The 16,751-nt window shown below is 41.8% G+C and overlaps 1 protein-coding gene across 1 annotated transcript in view; it reads right to left on the reverse strand.

Moving 5' to 3' along the window:
• Nucleotides 1–16,751, reverse strand: part of ANO5 (anoctamin 5) — a 49,016-nt gene that overhangs the window by 3,820 nt on the left and 28,445 nt on the right. Inside the window, 17 exon segments of the mRNA XM_050337086.1 lie at nucleotides 336–441; nucleotides 1,060–1,241; nucleotides 2,015–2,220; nucleotides 3,684–3,814; nucleotides 4,199–4,296; nucleotides 4,912–5,081; nucleotides 7,018–7,240; nucleotides 7,610–7,684; nucleotides 10,050–10,201; nucleotides 11,320–11,380; nucleotides 11,470–11,575; nucleotides 11,946–12,080; nucleotides 12,988–13,103; nucleotides 14,237–14,310; nucleotides 14,313–14,349; nucleotides 14,624–14,908; nucleotides 15,877–15,945. Of these exon segments, the coding sequence (XP_050193043.1) occupies nucleotides 336–441; nucleotides 1,060–1,241; nucleotides 2,015–2,220; nucleotides 3,684–3,814; nucleotides 4,199–4,296; nucleotides 4,912–5,081; nucleotides 7,018–7,240; nucleotides 7,610–7,684; nucleotides 10,050–10,201; nucleotides 11,320–11,380; nucleotides 11,470–11,575; nucleotides 11,946–12,080; nucleotides 12,988–13,103; nucleotides 14,237–14,310; nucleotides 14,313–14,349; nucleotides 14,624–14,908; nucleotides 15,877–15,945 (2,226 nt within the window).

The following is a 16,751-nucleotide window of genomic DNA, read 5'->3' on the forward strand; positions in this document are numbered from 1 at the left end:
TGATGTATGAAATCATACATCATTTCATGTGAAATCCAGACAAGGATTTTGTGAAAGCCAGACAAGTGGGAAGTGCTAGTCCTGGTGGTTCACATCTCTTCCACCTGCATAAAGACCTTTTTTATTTTGCTGGGGATTCTGATCAACATTAGCAGTCTCCTCAGCTGTCTTCACTGCTCCTAATCTGAGGTTAACTTGAAGTTGAAAGGCCTATTAATAGTAATCATTTAGGACATGAGTACTTGGTATTACTTAGAGAAAAAATTATTTCATAATAACTATCTAGAAAATCTATAAGGTACCAATTTCAGAAGGAAATTTTGCAGGCAACATACCTCCATAATGATTATAAAGGCCAGCTTTGCAGCAAGAATGTGCCAGAACTGCATAGTGTGTAAGTATCTCCTCTCATGATCTGGAGGATATCGATAGTCTCTGTACCTGTTGGAATGATAGACATGCAAAGGTGAAATGTCACAGTCAGCCTGGGACAGACTACAAGCTCAGTGACACTTACAAGCAAATACAGCTGTCACTTAAGGAACCTTTTCTTGTTTTAAATGGTCTGTCTCCTTTTGCAGAAAAAAGGTTACCTCTCAAATTTGTTCCTATCATACGTTTGCCTAAACACCCTCACATTCACAGCACCAGAGCAGAGCAGGGGACGTGCGACGTGTGAGATCTGGCACACGGGTTACTTGTTTTTCAGGCAATGATCAAATAATATAGGGCAGAGCGATGGGATGTATCACACGGTAACAGACATGTATTTGAATAAATGTGACAGGCTGTGGACTGGAGAGATGCAGGGTTTCATGGAAGGACAGTCCTGAGTAAGTGTTCTACACCATCACACAAATGGTGATTTTTTTTTTTTTTGTTACTGGCTTGATCTCTTACCACCTCAAGCATTACCTTGTTGATAGCCTAAATATTACCTCTCACACTTTAGGATGATCACAGTGACATAATTTAATTTCTAATGGACTATTTTGGTTTGCACTGCTTTTTTATGCTGTATTCTAAATGAAGTGATAAAATACTTATTATTACACCGACCTGCATATGACGAAGTTTTCTGGATTCTCTTTAGGTTTGTTTCTGTCAGGAAAATCTGAGATTAGAAACACTGACAGACTGTTGTTTATGTACCCAGACATAGGTGAGTCTTCATTTTCATAATAAGCATAGTAGTAAACTAAACGAGGGATCATATCTGATGTGAATGCCACAATAAAAGCCTGAAAAGAAACAGGAAAAAGAAATCAGGAAAGCGGCACAAAAAAAGCTGTGAGCAGATTCATAAAGGGGTTGTAGTTCTGTCACCCTGGAATTACCCTGAATATTTTAAGGAAGGGTAAAAAGCAGGATTAGGGCACTTGATAAGAGATGCTGAGTGAAGCCTCAGCACATTTTGCCTTGAAACTTGAGAAACTGGAAGTGCTGAGGTGCCTTTGCTACTAAAGCAATACCTGCAAGTGGATTTGTTGCCTAAAACACACTAGAAAGAGGAATTTCTTTTGCTCAGCAGTCTCTTTACAGTATGTTTTAGGTGAAATACTGGCATAGTTTCCAATTTATGAAGTGGAGCCACAAGAAAATCCAGAAGCACCTGAATGAGCACAATTCCCACAGAACAGGCCTCATAGTGATAAGGATAGAAGTGCACCTGATCCACAGAATTCATCCACCTTTCCTACTGTCCCCTACAGTCCCTTCTGGGCAATCAGTGTGCTTCATCAGACTAAGCCTCTGACTGGCCTATGCCATTCCAAAAAGGCTGGAAAACACAGACAACTGAATGAAAGGAAACGTGGATTGGGATCTGCCCGTTGTCAACACAAGGAGAAGCCAAACCACCCCGAATGGTTTGATGATATCACTGTAGGGCAACGTGACACAGCGCTGATGAAGGACAAGAAGCATCAGCTGATTTTGAATTCCTCACATTTTGAATTACTGAATTTCACATGGAAGAACCAGCGTTGATGTAGCACACAGTTAACATACTCACATTAGTGACAACAGACAGGATGGCCATTCCATTCAGGATTTCCTGCCAGACCCCTATGCTGTGTGCTTTGGCAGCCACAGGTCTCCTGTACTGGGTGGTTAATTTCCAGGAGTCCACTCGAATCTCCAGGATATTATTCATCAGAGCAAGAAGGGGAGCCAGGGGAAAGGATGCCACGAAGAGGGTGATGAATCCAAACTGAATGACTGCAAGGGAGAGAAGGAAAAGTGTCAAAATCTGCCCCTACAAAAGGGGCACCTCACCTCAGGGTGACGAGGGACCACCACTCGCAGACAACTGGCAAACTTCTGCCAGCAGTGCTGGATGCCAGTTCTTGCATGAGTGGTGTGGAACTGCTGGGCAACTGGGATGAACTCATACAACAAATTTCTAAGTTATGAGAGGGCAACAAGCTAGTTTTTTTCTCCTGCAGTTTGTACAGAGCAATCCTGTTCTCCTTTTACTTATTAACTACACTCCTAACTGAAAAAGAGGAAATACTTTCATCACAACTTTACCTCCACCTATTGGTAATGATTTAGTCAAAACTTTACCAATTCTTTACCAAAACAAATATCAATTCTGTATGCAATAGTTCCACTGGAGAGTCTTAACATTAGTTTAAGAACTGCAAATAAAATACACAAATGATCCTTTCAGATAGTACCAAAATGAAATATCTCAGTGCAGAGCCAATACCGCCACTATATTTCAAAAACAGGAAACAGAGTATTTTTTCTGGTTTAGACAGTGGATAAAAATAAATTCCCATACACCAGTCATCAGCTCTTCCATGATTTCAGTGATGAGTTCTTCACCTTAGACAAGCAGCAAAATTCCTATTAGCTTAGCAGCCCCAGGACAACGTTGGAGCACATGGGTTCAGTTGATTCTGGAAGAGCAAGGGCTGAAAACACTGATTGTTCCAAGTGTATTAATTTCACAACATCACAGTGTTGTATGAAATTAATTAAGTGACAATGACAACTCTAAACATCCCTAAAACACTTATTTCTGTGGAAATCAAATCATACAAAGGTCCACTTTTCAACAAAACGTATCCTTCTAATAGCAGAAATATTAACTTTTTCGAAGTGCCTTTTAGATTGAGCTTGGCTTCAGCTTCAGTTTTAGTTTCTCAGGTCTTGTAAACCAATGTCACATGCTGAGGTGCTCACCTCACCTTTGGAAAGCCCTGCTCCATTACCCAGGCTCCCTCTGCTGGGCTGCAGGGGAGCACTGATCAGTGCAAACCTAACGCTGAAGGGATTCTCCCCGAGCCAGTTCACAGATCTCATGTCTGCAGCACCCATCCTTGCAGCATATCTGGCACTCATCCCATGCTTAAAATTTCCACTGACATCAGCTAAGAATACGCTTTGGAACAAGAACAGAACAGACACGGAGGCAGCCGGGCTGCACTGAGAATAATGTTCCCTGTTCAAATGAGGGAAACAAACAGCCTTTGCAGTGTTTCTGTGAAATTCCCTGCAGTTCAAGATGCAAAGACAGCTTTTTTTCTTTTTTTTAATTAGGTTGACCTATTTAATGATTTCCAGCAGCTAAGCAGATGAATCAACCCATAACAATTAATCGAGAAGATTTTTTTTTGAAAGTGTCAGTACAAGGTGTCTTGTCCTCGATTCCAAACACGTAATTTTAAACTTACCCATTTCTAAGTATTCATAGAACAGGCCTAAGGCTCCAAATGTCTGCAGGTCGTGGTCTTGCTCCCAGCGACTGTACAAATTTTCGGGATTATTTCTGGCTTTCCGACGACCCCACCAGTTACAAATCCAGCTGCACATGCAGAGAAAAGTTAACAATGAGTGAGGCAGATCAGATTAGCTCAGTTGGTAAGAGCAGGGGGCTAATAACAGTGAGTTCCTGGGTTTGATCCCTCTATGGGCCACTTAACTCAAGAGCTGGACACTGATGATCCATGTGGGTCCCTTCCAGCTCAGAATATTTTGTGAAATCTGTGAAGTCTTCCCTTTCTCTGAGCAAGCAATGTGTTTTCACAGGAAGAGGCCAAAAGCCTCTAGGAAATGAGTCTACTCATCAGAATTTGTGTCTGATTTACAGAATTCTTAATTTCTTCATATGGCAATACTTGTTATCACTCCTCCCAAGAACTTCCTCTGGCTATACGAGATGAGCATCTCAGTGGAAGAGAGAACTTACGGTACAAAGGCCTCTTGGATGTTCCCCCAGATCTGTTTGCCAGCCATGACTATGGTGAGCTGTGTCGTCAGTTCTATCAAACAGCCCGCGGGGTCACACTGGGGGAGACAGACCGGGGGTTAATGGACACGAGTAAGGGGCACTGCCCAGAGAAACCATACTCTGCTACTGCAGAAGTGAAAGAAATGGAGTTTCTCAAACTTGTTAGGATGACACTGAATTTCCAGCTGGGCTGCCAGCCAAGCTCCCCTCTCAGGAAGGCTTTCAGCACTAAAAAGTGTGTGATAAAACACGTGTGCCAAAGCACAACCACCCTTTGAAGACAGAGTAACTCACAGAGGCTTCAGCAGCAGAATCTGTGTGTGGCTCCCACCCCTCAACCCCAGGAAGGCCAATCTGTGGCTCTCAGTGAGCTCTCAGCACCAGACCTTTTTTATTTTAAAGAGCTAAGGCGAGACCCACTGGTATTTCAGGAGAACCGGGGCCGAGGAAAGCTTTTTGATTTTCCACTCTGGGGACAGACAGGTTTTCACTGCTGGTGCTCTCCCGACTAGCAACAGCAGGAAGGGACCTTGGAAGCCCCACCATCAGCCTCAGGATGGTCAGCTGAGGTCCAGCTCAGTTCAGAACAATTCAGAACAACTGTAATTGGAAATTTATGACTGCACTGAGGGGCTGAAGGGAACAATTCACCTTAATTAAGGAAGTCTCACCTCTTCATTTCTCCAGCGATTGAACATGTATGTGTAGGCACCTGGGTAACCAACAAACTTCCCTTTGAAGAAGGCCACGTAGAAGCAGGATGAATAGTAGTTGACAAACTGGAACAAAAACATTTTCATAGTGAGCCTGTTCTCATACTCCATGTGAGTCCTGGGGATCTCTGTGAAACCAAAAAACAGCAATTTTATTCTCCTTTATTCCCTTTAAAACGATAAAGATTCATAAAATATTCGTCATGCACTAGTGATGTGAAAGGAAAAAAGAAAAAAAGGAAAACACCTACAAATATTTCATCAGATGAAGCTCCTGTTCTCAGACATCCTACCATTAATTTATAATGAAATGTGAGGAGCAGGCCGGCAAAGGAAATTCATGCTTTAAACTTTTATTAGCTTTAATTTCCACTTCTTTGTACTGTCCACTGGCACCTATCCATTCCCAAATATTACATTATTTTAGGAGATCCAAGATGACTTTCAAGCAGTAACTAGCAGGGCCTCCTGAAGGATGAGAACTAGCACTGTTAGCAATGAGAACGTCACTCTTTTTTTAATTTGTAGTAGAGAAGTATGCTACAGTGTGTTTTTTTAACAAAATGCTGTATGTTAACATCGAGATCAGCATAAATTGGATGTGCCTCTGAAAGATGAGTCTCATAATGGGGGGAAGAACAGGGAAGGTTTAAAAACATAAATGTGATGTATTTTCACTGAGATGTTCATATTATTGATGCCAGGCACACAAAACCTTCAGAGCACTAGAGGCAGGTTGTCCCTGCAGGTCTGAACACCAGATCTGGCCTAACTTGTCCCAAGGGAGTTCCAGGGTGAAGAAGTTCTGCCCAGACACTCCTGGTAGCCCGGGCTGGGCGCAGCCGCCTCGGCAGCCCGAGGAGGGCAGCAGTCCCACACAAGTGAACTGCTGCGTTCCCCCTGAAACCCACGACCACAGCCAGTGCTAACACTCAAGAAATTAATCCTCCACACTTGCAACCAGCCTTCATGCCAATAATTTTTGTGCCCCGAGAAAGGAAGGTCAAAAAAAATTATGATTTCCCCTTTGTTTCCATGTTTGCTACGGGTAATTGAACTTGTTACTTGTTCTGTTTCAGCTTGGTCTGATTGGGCCAAGTGAGATAAGCCATATAGATCACAGAGACAAGAGATGGTCCCTGATAAATCAAAAGAAACCAAATGAAATACACCTTTAAGTTTCTACAAGAAACACCTTTCAATTCTTAATTCCACTTGCAAATCACCCAACTGTTTTTATGACAGCTGTACAAACTACAAGCACCTAGTATTTTCAGCTCTCCTCTCCAAGCTGAGTATTCTACATTTTTTTTTTCTTTCTATAAAACACCTGCAGGGATTTGTACAGCTAAATCATTAAGGACAAATCAAATCAAATCAAATATGTACAGAGGGCTCTAGGGAAAGGTATTTCCAGCATGCAAGCAGAAGTCAAATAAAAAATATTCTGCTACAGAAGTAGTTGATCTTTCTGGACCTGCCTGCCTGCTGGCTCCTCCAGCTCTGCAGGACATGCTAAAGCCACAGTGACACATCTTGGGCACAGCTTCTCATCCTGCTCAGCCTCTGCCTTCCACCTGTGTAACTCCAAATCTGAACAGACAGAGCCAAGGGAAGCAGCGCTCAGGAAAAAATGACAAATGTATTGTCCTATCCTATCCTCCACCCTCCTTTCTTTCCCCCTTCAAACTAAGAGTCATGATTATCTAGTCTTTTTTTCCTTGTAAAGATGGCAGTGATCTGTTTTTAGAAACACATCTACAGGATTTCTAACTGAAATGCTGCTAGATCAACACAGTCTGATCTTGCTTTGGTGACTCTAATATAATACAAGATAATTATGTTCAGATCTGTGATTGCCTCTGTGGACCAGTTTTAATCTAAGCAAACGTTATACAAAGAGAAATCAGGTTATGAGAACTACTGAGATGGAGGGAAGATGATCAGTATGGTCGAGTCATTGCTGCAAGCTGCTGCAAGCAGCTTTCCAGCTACAGTGCTGAGTTAAGAACGACGACGGGTTCCGCCTTCCAAAGCTTTGTCTTCCAGTACCCCTTTGCTTACCCATATCGGTAATCCAGATGGCTATTCTCTCATAGAAGAAGTTCAGTATCATGATGATGACAAAATTGAGGCACGAGGCGGTGACTGAGGTTGCCAGCTGAGGGGTGAGCAGCCCGCTGATGGGCTGCAAGGTCTGGGTGTTCTCCATGAGGCTGGCGAAGGCCGCGTACACCGCCAGGCGATACACGATGACAGCTATCATGCTGGCTATGATCAGGGACACCTGGGAGAGGGGCAGAGAGGTGAGATGCAGCTGCAGCTCAGCACAGCTGTGTGCACAGAGCTCTGGAAACAAGATGCACACCACGGTGCTTCGTATTTGTCAAACTGGGTCCTCTGTGAGCATCAGTTCAGTGGCAAATGCAAAGTATGCAGGCAAAAGCCTTTGTTGAGTCAGGTACTTTAAAACCATCAAAATTATTTTGTTAACACAGGAAAAGCGGACAAACTAATACCAATAGTTGAAAAAAAAGACCAAAAAAACAAACCAGAAGAACACAGGCTCACAGAAATGGAGGCGGAAGGGACAAGTTAGATTAAACTGTCAGCAACTCTGACCTGCGTTAAAGCAACGGTTCAAAAAGATGCTCACCCAGAACAACACTGTAGTTCCTGAGATGCAGAACCGCACAGCCTGGCTGGTTAAAGGCAAATAAGGCTCCATCTCCTGAAACAGTCAAGTAGAGCACAGTTCAGCTTATTCCAACATCTTGTTCCAACATCAAGCGGTGCACAGAGCTCTCATCAGCTGCGTGGAAGTGCCCACGTCCAAGGAGAGCCCCTCAGAATGGACCCCCACTCTCCAAAATGGCAGACAGGACATGATTTTGAATGTGCTGGGCCAGGGGGTGTGAGAAGATCAGGACAGAAGTGGCCATAAAACTGCTAAAAGTAAAGACAGTACCTGGGAAGAATGGTTAAACCTCTGCAAAATCAATCAGCAGCTGAAGGAAAAAGACCAACTTCATGAACTATTACTTGTAATGCTAGGTCAGCTGCCACACAGCTCTGAGTCCAAAACTCAACTCAAGGTTAATAAATTCTTCATGCTGAGGATTTGTATGTGCCAGTCAGAGAGTGCTTCCCTCCACTCCTTCAATTTTATTGGTTCTTTGCTTGAAGAATTGCCTACTAACGTAGCTGCCAAGCTCTGCTAAAGCACCAGGCAACTGGGTCTTACTCGTGCCAGTATCCCCATATAACACATGTGTAAAGTTTTTGCTACCTATCCTAATTCCTAAAATATCAAATTACATGTGTTATGAATGGATCATTCAAGAACTAATGCCAGTGGAAGATGATTTAGTAAAAAAAAAAAACAAACCCTGAATTTGATAAATCTTTGGGACAAGGCACTGTGGAAAGCTTACACATATTCTATCCCAAGAGCAAATATTTCACATGTTCTAGGCCATTCAACAAGTTTTATACTGTAGGAGTGAAATGTAGCCAGTAAAGTGCAACGACAGAGCCTGTGTTTGAATCGAATGCTTCATTATTTATGTCAATTAGAATTCTCTTGCAATCAGCAAAACCAGATCTTAGCTATGATCTAGATAGATAGTTTAGCATCATAAACAAACGAGTCGTCGATCAAAGCCTCCAGATGGGCAATTTTGGTTTCAGTGCACCTACAACTTTGAATCCTGGACAGGACTGAGGAGGAAGCAATTTTCTGAGAGAAGCAAAGCCAGCTGTGGGACACAATGAAGTCACTGCCCCGTAACCACAAAACCATTTCAGTCTGCAGAATTAACTTATTTGAAAGCACTGCCATTTCACGTGCTCAGTATTGCACACGTTGTGATGAAAGGACATTACACCACAGAGTGGCAACCTTGTGCAACTCACCCTGTTAGTGGGTACTGATAAGGATCACTGCTAAACCCTGCTGCAAAAAGGCTTCTGAAAAACCACCAGGACAATAAATTGATGTGTCAGAGAATAAGGCTTGTAAAGCCAGCAGAGTAACACTTGAAATCACAGTGCATGGTTATCCAAGAGCTCTGTGCAACGTGTGCACTGTACTAGTTACAAGTACAACAGCAGAATTGATGCTGCACGTGTGGAAGGGGAAAAACTCTCATGAGAAATAAGATTAGTGTATGTATTTCTTATTAATTAAGGAGAGAAACCCTGAAAGTCAGGGTTGCTGTTTACATGACAATGATTCTTCCCTTGTTCTGGCTAAGCTTCTATTTCTTTTCTGAAGACTTTGTTACCTAAGTATACTTAGTCCTAGTGCCAATAAGCTATTTACATGCAATTCTATGAAAGATGATTTAAAATTACATCAAACTGAGGTGGTAGGTGTCATATGGGAATGCAACCAGCCGATCCCTACGTTTGTCAAACACTCCTACCTAAACTAAATTTAAATGAAAACAATTACAGAATCACAGAATCAACCAAGTTGGAAAAGACCTCTGGGATCATTCAACCTATGACCCAACACCACCTTGTCTACTAGACCAGGGCACTCAATGCCACATCCAGTCTCTTCTTAAACACCTCCAGGGACTGTGAATCCACCACCTCCCTGGGCAGCCCATTCCAATGTCTGATCACTCTCTGTGTAAAGAATTTCTTCCTAATGTCCAGCCTAAACCTCCCCTGGCACAGCTGTGAAGTAAATATTTATACAGAGTGTTCAATAATAGTGTGTTAAATCGTGTCATTAATTGTATCTCAATTGGATTTCAGAGACAGGAGTTCAGCAACCTTCATCTCTCCAGTGTTCCCTGAACAAAGTGGTTGTAATCAGAACCAAAACCACAGCTAGACCCACTTATCTATCTTTAGATCCAGACACCTACTTCTTCCTATGTTGTGCAGGGATGAGAAAGAGTGCTTTTAAAGGCAAGAAGATTTCAGAGACTGCTGCCCTGCAACGTGAAAGGACGCTGCAAAGATGGTATCAAAGCTTCAAACTTTGCCTTTGTTCTCCTGATTTTAACACACCAATTTCCACACGATGAAACTCTCGGCGTACAACTGAACTTGCACGAGTGTCAGCCCAGCACGCTCGTTACCTGAGTGACAGGATTCCTCTTCTTTTGGGTGCATTTTGCCTCGTATTCAGGCCTCAGCTGGAGTTGCTGCTGCTCCTCTTCAAAATCAACCAAATCCCACTCGTATTTCAGTCTAGCTTGCCGTCTCTTCCAAAACTCCAAGAAAAGCGTAACTACGATTTGCAAAGTGGTTCAAATACGGTTAAGGAAGAAATGAGTAAGTTCATGAACCAAGTTCACCTTAACTTCTGCACTGCCTTCTGTTCTGTGGTTTATTATTTATCCCCACAGTGCAACCCATCTATTTTTACCGGCTGCCTATTAGGGTTCACAGCTGAGATCATAACACGAATCCAGAGTTTTACTAGCTAATTAAATTCCAGAGGTGGATGACAAGGAAGATGCCAAGATAAACAGGTATTTCCATAGTTATGAGGGCCATGTTTAACTGCAGTTTAACTCCTTTTCATATGCAAAAAAGTGACATGGAACTAGCAAAAGAACCTGATAACACAGATAATTGCTTGTGTATAAACCTGCAACACACGAACAACTATTACAAATAAGCAGCGTGGCTATTCAAGTTCAAACATTTCTGTTGCTTTCTGATGTTTATTTGATACCATTGTCGTTTTAAAGACAGTGAATGTCTGATGTTTTCCTTAGAATCAAGACTTAGGCTGGCTTAAGAATTTTTTAAGACACTAGAGGGAACTGATTTCATATATAAACAACAATAAAGTTTATAATGCTATATAACACTTTAAGAACCCTGTATAAACTACTTTAAAATGTAAACATTTAGTAATCTGATTGTTCTTATTTGACCTGGGGAGGCTTCATGGTTAGTACAAACACAGGAAAGCTTATCTTCTGCAGTTCTAAACCCTTTGGCTGGTACTTCCTGAATGACTCATCCATGCCACACAAATGCTAGTGCTTAAAAAACAAGACAAGTTTGGTACAGCAGCCCTACAATATCACTCTATTAGATTATAAAAAAAAAAAAAATCAATATGAAAAAAGTTAGTGGTGAGGTCCTTTGGTAACAAATAAGCAGATCTTCTGCTAGCACAGAGATCTTTATGAGCTAATGAAATACCTTTGGGGTTTTTAATTCCTCTGTGTTTCTCTCAATTCCCCTGTAACTTAAACTTATTTTTACTCTTTCATCACTTCTGCATCTGAGGCAGGGTACTGAAGTGAATTCCCCCTCCTCCCACTTCCAGTGTCCCTCAGCAGCTTGGCCACGATCTTACTGCTTGCCATAAAACTTATGAAACGTACTCACCCCATATGCCCATGAAAATGGCAAAAAAAAGAGTTGCCACGTTGTCAAACAAATGGGAATACTGCAACAGAATACCCAGGAACAGGTCAGTACCCAAACAGCCTTCAGGATGAACAAAAACAACAGCGGGCTGCAGAACCAGACACAGACCTGTGAGGACTCGCAGGTGGTGTTCAGCCTCCAGTAGTCACACTCCTGGTCACAAAGAGGGCACATGATGATCTCTCCTCCAATTGCAGGGTCACAGATTTCTTTGCTGGGGAGGAAAACATTGTAAAGCATCTGTTTCTGTCTTAAGAGCTGTTCTGTGAAATTCGTTTAAAAATTAAATAAAGTAAGAGCTCCACTTGTTCAAAGCTCAGGATTTGCAGCTTCACAGCAAAGACGCCACATCTCGTCACGTTCTCTGGTGTCAACCTGTGGTTGGTCAGTTTATTCTTACTAATTAATAGTCAAAAGTTCTGCATTAGTGGCCCACCACCTTTTCAATCAATAAAGACAGCTGAAGAACAATTTTTTTTAATCTGACAAGCCTTAAAAGCTTGTTATCTGTTGGGATTTTTTTGCAAGAACTAAATTGTCTCGTGGCTTAACTCTGCCCAGGAGATTTTCAGCGTTGCACTCACCTGCTCATATTTTCATCCATTGTAAACAAGCCATAAAGAAAACAGATTAAGCCAACAACTGCTGCAAGGAATAACATCTCAGTGTAAAACCCCAGCCAGGCAAAATAGATTCCAATCTTCTCGCCATAGTACTTCCTGAATACAAAAACAAACAAACAAAAAAAATGCAATTAACAGGAATAAAAAGCAAAATTTAAAACAGCAATAGAGCAATCTGCCAGAGTAAAAATGAAACACTTGGCAAAATTCTCTTTTAACAGAAGAGTAAATGCAATGATGCACAGTGGAAAAATGAGATTTGAAGCTGGCCATGAGAAGTTACTCAAGCTGAATGAGCAAGCTGAAAGAACAGGTTATATGGCCTCTTTCATCCCTTTTTTCCTCCTAAGCAGAAGCTCCAGTTTTAAAATCACTCTTTCTCTTTCCCACAGGATAATGCAAATGAAGATTTACTTTCTGATTTTTCCAGGGAGCTACACAAGTGAAACTGGGTACACCAGTTCTGATCCTATGGTTAGGAGAAATGGATAATCCACAGAAATATAACCACTTGTGTCACAAATGGGGAACTGTAACCTGTGAACAAAGTAACATTTTGTTGTCTAGGATGGGCTGAAACAAAGAGATCTTGGGTAAGGTGAGTTTAAATTTGGGGTTACAACTCAGTTTCAAGCTTCCAAACTGCTTTCATCAGTGTTTTTGAAGTCTGTGCTGAAATTTCAACGTTTCAAATTGCCCTTTAAAAACTCTTGTAGGCATCGATTATAAAATCCAAGATATTCTATGTACATGTTTCTCTACATGTGAATTATCTGTAATGTAGCTGACCCCAGGATGGGGTAGATGGGAAGGGGCTTGACTCGAGATGAAACATTTTTCCATTTGCTAGTGGGAAGCTGTGCCTCCAAGGACGAGTGCCCAGTTAATACCCTGCTCTCATCAGACCTTAGAAGTGCCAAAAATCACCCAGCAGCATCCAGCTACAAACGAACAGACGCTGTGCTGCAGTGAAAAACCAGGGAAACACAACAAACCACTTCACCTGATGAGGTCCAAAGGCTGCTCTTTGTAGAAGCGCAGGAAACGCGCCCACTCCATGTAGAGCGTGTACCTCTCGTTGTCACAGTTGGGATCATTTGCCTTCTTCCAGTACTGGCACTGTGAGCAAATCAGAGCAAAGTCAAAACACCTCATGGACAGACTCAAACACCACATTGGAAGAAACAAATACTGATGATGATGATGATGATGCACACACCCCCCCCAATAGGGTTCGTCATTACCACGTATCTACCTGCCTTGGAACTTCATCACCTTCCCAGAAACAGAACAGCACAAAATAACCTCAGCTTCTGACAGCTTTTGTAACTTCATTCTGTGCCCCAGAACTCTGCCTTTAGAAATATTTGCCTCTGCCAAACCTTCAGTTTGTGATCTTGCTTTTCCTTTTTTTTTTTTTTTTTACCCTGAATGTTTCTTGAGCACAAAGAAATGCAGGAAAATTAAGTTTCTAACTAGAAATCAAGAGGTTTAAACAACCTGAAGTTTGCATTTTGAAAATCTTTTAAAAGGTTAAATAAGTATTTTTAGACAAAGATTTGTGAGTCTGTCTCACAAGTTTTGGAATTTTTTCACATGATTTTTTTAGCATTTAAGGTTGGTTGTAGTTGTTTAGAAGAGATTCTTGCTTATTATCATCTATGGTTTTGATAGTCCCAACAGGATAAATTCCTTCCCAGCCTAGACTGGTCTTCTACAGCATAGATCCTGATCAGCTAAACTTTCCCACTGATAACCTAAGGGATGTCCATTCACCCATTCATTTTTATTTTCTAAGGAAAGAAAAAATATTTCAAACATTTAAAAAGATAAATCTATCTAAAGTATCTAAAAATGCCTTACGGTAGAATTCAGAGATATCAATAAGCAATTTAAGTTCACTGAAGCAGTGTGACATCCAAAATAACTACTAAAAACAAGCAGAGAATTTAGAATTTAAGCAACAAATTAAACACAACACTCAGAAGGAAAAAAAATTTAAAAGTCTCTGAAGAAATGATGTGACTGACACATGGGTATATCCTCAAAACTCAGGATGAAGCATTTCAGCACATAAAAGCCAAACAGCAGGGCTGGTAGATAAGTCTTGTGTATTATTAAACAGAATCAATGGGACAAATGGAAGGGTTTGAGTACGTTTTCATATCTGCTGGAAACAGCAAATTCACAGCAGGAAAAAAGAGTGAAAACACTGGGAAATGCTCAAGGGAGCAGAAAGCTAAAATACTTACATCGTGAAGAGGATATGCAGCTGTATAGGTGCCATTGTTCAGCAGCCTCTTAATCCCAAACTTTTTCTTCCCTCTTCTGTTCCGTAAGGGCAACGTGTGAGGATATAATTAACCTGAGATCGAAACACAAGGGTTTCAGAACTCTCCCACTTTAAAGCCATTGAATGGAACAATATGCAAAAGCAGGAGGCATTTCTTCAGAAGGACACTGAGGGCACAGCTGCCTTACAGACACCCAGAAGATCCGCTCCAACAAATATATAACAGATTCCTAAAAAAGGCACACAGGCACCCAGGCTACCACAGACACCACAGTTTCTAGACCACCCTCCTTCCTTGCAGAGGAAACTGCAGGCAAATGGGAGCAGCCAAGCTCGACACACTCACTATTCTGTTTCTCATGGACGGTGAGAAGAAAGTGTTCTTGTCGTTTATGAGGTACAGCTCCTGCTTGTCCTTGCTGAACGGGGCCGTGAAATAATCCGGCTCGGGGTGCATCACCTTCTCGGGCAGCCTGAGTGGGAACAGCATGCAGTCCAGGGGGTTCTCCACCGTGGAGGGAATGTCATTTTCCTTGATGGGGACCTTGATGTTCAGCACTTCTGCGTACGTGATCAGAACCTCCCACGGCGCGTGGATCTTCACGAAGAAGATCTTGCCGTCTTCGGATTCCTGCCCCCGGGAAGGTTACATCACACATCAGGCCGTGTTTTATTGCAAGATTTATGGGAATAATTTTTTTATATACACAATTTATTGAATTTAACATATTTTTAAAGTAAAAAAAAAAAAAAGGAGGAGGAAATAGGGGAACTTCTTTTATATATGTATTTTTAATTGGAAAGCTTATCTGAGTGGTCGTCTGTTCATAAAAACAATCTTTGCCCTACTGAAAGCTCACAGTGGCTTTTCAAACTATATTAATCTCATACACTGAGGCCTGAAAATTGTCATTGCACTGAATGCACTGGAAACACGGGGAATATTCTTATCACAGGCCTCACCCAACAGTGCGTGTTCTTTCAGTGATCCTCTGCACACACAGCAGAAAATGGCAATCAGAAGGTACTTTTAACATATTGCTCAATGAATCCCCATCTGTGGATGTTACAGAGTCTGAACTTCATCAAGAGTTACTTGACCCCACCCAGTCTCTGGCACACTGACTGCATCACTCAAAATCCCATGTTCTCCAGCAGTTAAACCAAACAGTAACACTAATCAAACATCCTCAAGCTGTTTCATCCTTTCCTCATAATTACAACGTCCAGTGGGCATAACTAACCCATTCACCAACCTTCCAAACTTATTACTCATTGTTAGGCAGGATTAAATGTAGCTGTGAGCACACTTCCCATTTAAGTGGATTTAAATCAAATCACAGCTATTTTGGAACCACTTTCTTTTTGTTATGAAATCAAAAGCCATCACTTCCTCTTGAATCAAAATCATTCCACTTCCACAATTCTTATGAATGCATCTAGAAAAAGGACTCAAATAAATATATTACTCTTGTTCCACCTAAATTAGTCACACTCCACTGAAATCCACCAGCACGATTTATATTTTTTCTCAAAGAAACAAAATGGTTTATTAATTTGCAGGTCTATTTCTTTGGTTCTAATTTTTTTTTTTTTTACCTTCTTGTCTTCTGTTTCTAGTTCCAAACCTGCCTTTAGCAGATTGCTCTCAAATTCTTTTCTTCTTTCCTAGAGAGAAATAAACACACTTGAGTAACTGATCGCTTACTGATGACTCACCAAGTTCCAGCTTCTCCCAACTGCCCTGATGACAACCCCTTAATGCTATGTGAGTTGCTAAGAGCAATCAGACAAAAACCAGCTGATGCACACCAGGCCACTTCCGAGTGCAGGCCAGCTTGGTGATGGCAACACGTCGGGAACTGCGATAGGAAACCTACCGGGTAGGAAAAGGCTTGCTCTGGTTAATCAGAGAAGGAATTGATGTCTTGTGTTTTGAGCCCTCCTGACTCTTCAGGAGGATGGTATGTGGGGTGTGTCACTGCTCAAGCTGAAGCCACGTTGCTCAGAGAATGCCCATCAAAACCAGATGGAAAATAAAATCCTGGAAGCACGTGGAAGACCGACAGCTCACAGCCTCATCTGTTTATCTATTCACCTGTTTTAAACTATGCCTGATATAGATGGTCAAGCACCGATTACAGACAATTCAAACAGTACTTCACAAACACCACTGTAAAACCAGATAAGACCAACAAATCACCACGTGTGACCTCCCCTGTGCTTAGCTTGCATAAAGTCCCCGTGGACTTCAGCAGAGATAAACAAACCTGCCTGTGGCAGTGAGGGGTGGCTGCGTGACCTCTGGGAGCTTGAGATCCTCCTGGAACTCTTTATTTTGCCAAGTAATTCCTAGGAGGTGCCTTTAGGGAAGAACATTTTCTTCCCCTCCTTCTCTGTGTAATTTTTGTTCCTATAGGGAGACTGCATTCATTTCCTTTTAATTCTATAAAATTTGCTGAAGGACTGTCAGA

The sequence above is a fragment of the Myiozetetes cayanensis genome, unplaced genomic scaffold (assembly GCF_022539395.1).
Source record: "Myiozetetes cayanensis isolate MyiCay16 unplaced genomic scaffold, myiCay2020 scf6-25, whole genome shotgun sequence".
NCBI lineage: Eukaryota > Metazoa > Chordata > Aves > Passeriformes > Tyrannidae > Myiozetetes > Myiozetetes cayanensis.